Below are 6,000 nucleotides of genomic sequence, written 5' to 3'. Positions count from 1 at the left end.
GAACGAGGGTCCATCCGTGGGGCAAAGGACTCAGTCCAGCTCTGCCCTGCGGTGGCTCAGAGATGGGGTATAGCAGCGAGGCGGCATGGGGGCTGGGGAAAGTGTGAGAGACACGGGAAAATCAACCCGGCCAGGAGCCAAGGAGACGACTTAGAGGAAAGAACACATGTCCCTAGAGCTCGGGTCCCCCCGCGCTGCTCCTGGTGGGGACCTGTGGGGTCAGGGCCACCGTCCCAGTCCATGCCAGCCCCCACCGGGGCCAAAACGGCCTTCCAAAGCATCCCTAGGCTGACACCTCGGAACGGGTCGCCTCCATTTTAGCTGTACATAGCCTGAAACCGGGGTCGGGGGCGCATGGGCAGGGATCCTGCGGGCCAAGGTGCGCGAGCCAGGCTTGCACGCAGGGTTCCACGGTCCCTACGCCAGGGAGGGAAGCCGAAGCAGGAGGAGCCCGAGCGCGCCCAGGAAGTGTGAGCTTTAGTTCCGTCGGCGCTGCCTTGACCGTGAGCTCGGCGCGTGCACCCAGGCTTCAGGGTACGCATCTGTGCGATGGGATCGCGGCTCCGGTGGGGCCGGCCGAGTGGGCGGAGTTCGCGCAGGCTCGGCACCGGGCGAGGGGCGAGGCGCTCGGCGTGCATGGATGTAGGCTCCTGCGAACTGAGGTCCGCCCGGCCTCGGCCCGGGAGTCCCCGCTCCCGCCGCTCTCGCGGGCCCTGCCAGGACGCCGGGCGCACGGGGGCCTCCGCCGGGTGCGTTCCTGGGGCGGGCAGGGGAGGAGGCGGCGGAGCGGAGGAGGAGGGAAGCCGGGCCGCGGCTGCCCGCGCCCGCCTGACCCTCGAGGGGGTCGCTGTTGCCTCGCAGATCCCTCCCTCGCTCCCTGCCTGCGTCCCTCCCCGCCGCTCCCGCCGCGTCCGCCTTTTGTTCGCGGAACCGCGCGCCCCCGAGCCGAGGCGGCGGGGCGGGGAGCTGGCGGGGCTGCGCGGGGGGCGGGCCGCGCCGGGCGGAGCCGGGGCCCGGGCCGCAGCCGGACTCGCAGCCCGAGGGAGCGATCGGCGTGCGGGCGGCGGGGTCCCGGACGCGCTCCGGGGGCGCGGCGAGGCCGAGGGGGCGGGCACCGGGCGGAGCCGCAGCCGGAGCCGGGGCGCCTGGAGGCGGTCGGGCCGCACTCTCCGAGCCCAGAGCTGCGGAGAGACCGCGCGGCGGGCCGTGGGGCGGGGACGCAGTGTCGAGGCCGAGGTGGGCCGAGAACAGCCGCTGCCCGAGCGGCCGGAGCCGCAGCCGCGCCGGCTCCCTCCCCAGGGACGTCGAGGCCGGGCGGGCCTGGGCCATGCGCGCGGCTCGCTGAGGCCGACGGAGGCCGCGATGGAGGCGCCGGCGGCCGAGCCCCAGGTCCGGGGCTGTGGCCCCCAGCCCGCGTCCGCGCCCGCCCCGGAGAGGAGAAAGAGCCACCGCGCGCCGTCGCCGGCCCGGCCCAAAGACGTGGCCGGCTGGTCGCTGGCTAAGGGCCGCCGCGGCCCAGGCCCGGGCGCAGCTGTAGCCTGCAGCGCCGCGTCCTCCTCACGGCCCGACAAGAAGGGGCGCGCGGTGGCGCCTGGGGCTCGGGGCGCGGGGGCGCGGGTGGCCGGGGTCCGCACCGGGGTCCGTGCCAAGGGTCGCCCGCGCCCGGGTGCGGGGCCGCGACCGCCGCCGCCGCCCCCCAGCCTCACCGACAGCAGCTCGGAGGTGTCGGACTGCGCGTCGGAAGAGGCGCGCTTGCTGGGCCTGGAGCTGGCGCTGAGCAGCGACGCGGAGTCGGCGGCCGGGGGCCCGGCAGGGGTCCGCACGGGGCAGCCGGGCCAGCCCGCGCCGTCCGCGCAGCAGCCCCCGCGCCCGCCCGCCTCCCCAGACGAGCCGTCGGTGGCCGCGTCGTCGGTGGGCAGCAGCCGCCTGCAGCTCAGCGCCTCGCTCGCCTTCTCCGACCTCACCGAGGAGATGCTGGACTGCGGGCCCGGCGGCTTCTTGCGGGAGCTGGAGGAACTGCGCTCGGAGAACGACTATCTCAAGGTGGGGGCGCCCAGGGAGAAAGGGAGGCCGAGGGGGGCACCGGCTGTCACAGCCCGGCGGGCCTGGGGCACCAACCATCCCTCCTTCCCACCGAGCTGTCTGGAGAAAGGGGCCCAAGTCCTGTGGGGACCACCCTGAGGTGGATCTGAGGCTCCCGCATCCCCCACCCCCTACAACTTTATTTGGGAAGCGGGCTCCTGAAATAGACCTTGAAACTGGCCACAGGGCCCTGACCTAGGAGCGGGGACTTGAGAAAACGGCTAGGGAGGGTTCTGGGAGGCATTGCTGGGGTGGGGGTGGGTAGCCAGGAAAGGGATGGATCTCTGCCTTCAGCTGCTCAGAACCTCCACCCCCAGGCTCTCCTTCCTGGGACAGGCATTTGTGGGCACCCCCGCCAGGGAAACCTATGGCCATCCCCTGCCAAGGAGAGGCCTGCATGCCATCCTGAGTCGTTATCCAGGGCTTTCCCGGGCCCAGGCCTGTCCCCGCCTGCCTTTCAGGGCGGGTCCAGTTTGAAAGCATGACATCTGGGAACATCCCCTTGGCTGGAGTCCACTTCCGCCCAGCCTAACGGTCCCACAGCCTGGAGGATGATGTGGGAAAACCGGTTCAGTGGCAGCTTCTTAAATCCCAGGACAGTGTCTTTTGCTTTCCCTGGGGCAAGTCTTGTGCCTCAGCAGCCCCATTGGCCCCTCGTGGCCAGTGCCTTTCCATGTTCCCAGTGCAAGGAGGGAAGCTGCCCACCTGGAAAGGGCCTTCCCTGTGGCCGTGTGGGGACCCCGGGGCTTCCCCGGGACAGCAGGTTTTGCCTTTGCTTTTTCAGTGGATGTGAACACCTGCTGGGCTCCATCTGCATGCTTCTCGGTACCATGGCAGCTTTTGGGACAACGCAGCTCACACGTGTTGACCTCTGCCTGAGAGGCTAGAAGCTTCCTGAGCTCTCCTGCTGCTGGCGGGCAGGTTTTGGAGGAGGCTGAAATGTTGCCCACTCTTGTCAGTGGATGGCCTGGCACAATACCTGGAGTGCCCCTGGCCGAGAGCCGAGAAGCTCACAGCAGGCTGCTGATTTATGACTGCTCTGCAGCACTTAGCTTTTAACTTTTCCTCGTGGCTCTTTTGGCCAAATGGGTTTCTCTCTCTTTAGAGTGTTGGTGTCTTTCTCAGCTGTGTCTCTGTCTCCCCATTTTCCCCGGAATCTGCTCTCTAGCATGAGTTCTGGAGATGCTTGTAGTATGGAAGGACTAGATCTGTCTGAATCAAGAGTCTCTACCCATCAGCCTCACCATTCCCCAAGCCAGGCCTCAATCTCCTCATCTGTTAAATGGGAGGATGTCTTCCCAAGGGCCCCGTTCAGTGTTGGCAACTGGGTGTTCAGTTGGCTCTCAGAGTTGTCAGAAGCCAGTGGTAAGGAGAGGGCAAGTGGAAGGTGGGGAGGAGCAGGGAGACGACGAGCCAGGACAAGGATCTTTTGCTCCTGCCCTCTTGGTGCTCTCAGCTGCTTCCAGTGAGTGCTGCCTGAGTTGCCCTAAACTGAAACTCTGAGCTCCTCACCCCTGCCTCGTGGTCCCTGCTACCCGCCCTGGTGTGGGAAGATGGGACGCAGAGCTTTGCTTCTGGGCTCCTAGGCAGCCATCCCATGGGCTCCTGTCCATCCCAGGAAGTCATCGGGCTCTGACCCAAAGCCTGTTTGAGGCACCCATGACTGTTTAAAGGGGAAAACAGTCCCAGGAGGCTGGGGGTTGAACTCAGGGTCTCACAGGGGCCAGGGCCCAGCTGGGGACATCCCACTGTCTGGGCCAGCACGGAGCCTTAATTTCCACCATTCATTCAGCAGCTCAGGCTTTGTGCTGCTGTTGGATCTGGGGTCTGTAGCTTCCTGACTGTGTGATCTTTGGCAAGTTATTTAACGGCCCTGGACTTTTGCTTTCTCATTTGTAAAAATGGGACAGTTACACGCTTTCCAACCTCAAGGGTTAAATGAGTTGATGCCCGCAAATGCCATTAGAACACCTAGCATGTAGTAAACCTCAGGTGACATAGCTCTGATCACTGCTCTTCTCAGTAGCATGGGACACGTTGCCATATGCACCCAGCCTATTCTCTTGTGGATTCTGTGAGGGCGGAATAGATCCTCTTCATCACCCCAGGCAGGCTGGGCTCTTTTTCTGGCCCGTCATTGGTTCATTCGCCAGCTGTTTATTTAGAACCTGCTGTGTGCTAGGGCAGATCTGGGATACAGGGGGATACAGCAGTGGACAAGGGAGGGTGAGGTGTCTGTTTTCATAGAGCTTTGAGGGAGACCAGAATTAAATAATAGTCATACAAGAGATCACAACACAGATCATAATGAGGGTGAAGGGGACAGTTTGCCAGGAGCACAGGAAGGTAGGGGCTGGGTGCGCAGGGAGGCTGAGAGCCGCAGGATGCCATGGAGCCAGCTGAGTGAGGGGCTAAGAACATTTCAGGCTTAGGGAAATTGGAAAGAGCTCGATGAGTCCAAGAACGGCACCGAGACCAGAGAGGGGAAGGAGTGTGGGTAAGAGAGGAGGGCAAGGCCAGCCCATGCCACTTCTCATTGTGTACGTTCGGGTTAGCCCTTGAACTTCTCTGGATATCTCTTTATCACAGCCGCCAGCCTCACAGAGGCAGGGTCAAAATCCAAAGACTGAATGTGGACCATAAGTAGAGGGGTTATTACAGGAGGTGTTACTTCTATTCCACTGATGGGAAAACTATGGCCAGAGTTGGGAAGAGACTTGCTCCGGGTCCCAGAGCTGGGTCTCTAGGCTGCCAGGGCTTTGGAATGAGCATGTGTTAAACTCTTGATGTGTTTCTGCCTTTCTGGACCACTTTGCCTCTAAGATGCAGAAACTGAGTAGTAACAAGGGAAAGGATTCCAAATCCCCAATATGTCCCCTGCAGGAACACAGTCGAAGGAGGTCCCACCACATGTGGTAGGTGGCCCTGCTCAAGCTTACCTTCCCCTGGTAAGGGGCACTGCGAACTGTCAACTGGGAAGGACTCTCGGGTGATCTCCAGTCTGGTGTGGCCTGCTCTGGGGCCCAAGTGAGAAAAGCATAAATTGGGCAACTCTCTCCTGGTGAGAAGATAGAAGGAGACTGGGCGCTGTGGCTCACACCTGTAATCCCAGCACTTTGGGAGGCCAAGGTGGGTGGATCACAAGGTCAGGAGTTCAAGACCAGCCTGAACAACATGATGAAACCCCATCTTTACTAAAAATACAAAAATTAGCCAGGTGTGGTGGTGCGCACCTGTAGTCCCAGCTACTTAGGAGGCTGAGGCAGGAGAATCGCTTGAACTCGGGAGGTGGAGGCTGCAGAGAGCCAAGATCGCACCACTGCACTCCATCCTAGGCAACAGAGCAAGACTCCATCTCAAAAAAAAAAAAAAAAAAAAAAAGAAGGTGCTTCTACAGAGAAGGTAGTGAGCTCACTGTCACTTTAATTATTCAGAGAGAGGCTAGATGACCTTGCATGCTTGGATAAAGATAGAGGGTTTGTGGAATGATTGAGGAGGGTTCACAGGCGATTGATGTAATGGCTGCAGTTGAGCTGCCTGACCTTGGGTCCCTTCTAGCCAAGGAAGTCTGAAGGTTATTAACTATGGAAGTTCCAGGATTCTAAGATCCACCTTTAGATGCAGAGCAGACACATCACCTGTGACCTTCAAAGACCTGGTGATCTGAGGTCTTCCAGCCTTTCATCGCCACTAGCCATTAAGCACATACCATGTGGCCAGGACACGTAGGAACCCACTGGGTGTGGATGGAGGAATCTGAGAGCTGGAACCTGAGGACCTGTCTTTGAGACCTGACTCTCTTGTTTACTGTGTGGCCATGGGCAAGTTACCTGGCTTCTCTGAGCTGCTTTTTTCCTCATCTGTATAATAAAGGTGATGGGGCTGGGCGCGGTGGCTCATGCCTGTAATCCCAATACT

General features: G+C 61.5%; 1 protein-coding gene across 3 annotated transcripts in view; it reads left to right on the top strand.

Moving 5' to 3' along the window:
* Positions 1-1,362: 1,362 nt before the first annotated feature.
* Positions 1,363-6,000, top strand: part of MTCL2 (microtubule crosslinking factor 2) — a 93,337-nt gene continuing 88,699 nt past the window's right edge. For 2 of the 3 annotated variants that reach the window (XR_010344539.1, XM_012455062.3), the window contains exon 1: positions 1,363-2,043. Coding sequence is in view for 2 of the 3 variants with exons in the window: in XM_012455062.3 (XP_012310485.2) it covers positions 1,363-2,043 (681 nt within the window). In the remaining variant the exon portion in view is untranslated. The remainder of the gene's footprint in view (positions 2,044-6,000) is intronic. The other variant, XM_064382401.1, reaches the window with a different exon arrangement.

Source organism: Aotus nancymaae, unplaced genomic scaffold, assembly GCF_030222135.1.
Source record: "Aotus nancymaae isolate 86718 unplaced genomic scaffold, 86718_ANA_hifiasm-v0.15.2.pri h1tg000029l, whole genome shotgun sequence".
Lineage (NCBI taxonomy): Eukaryota > Metazoa > Chordata > Mammalia > Primates > Aotidae > Aotus > Aotus nancymaae.
Note: the sequence above shows the minus strand (reverse complement) of the source record. Positions and strands in the feature narration are given on the sequence as shown.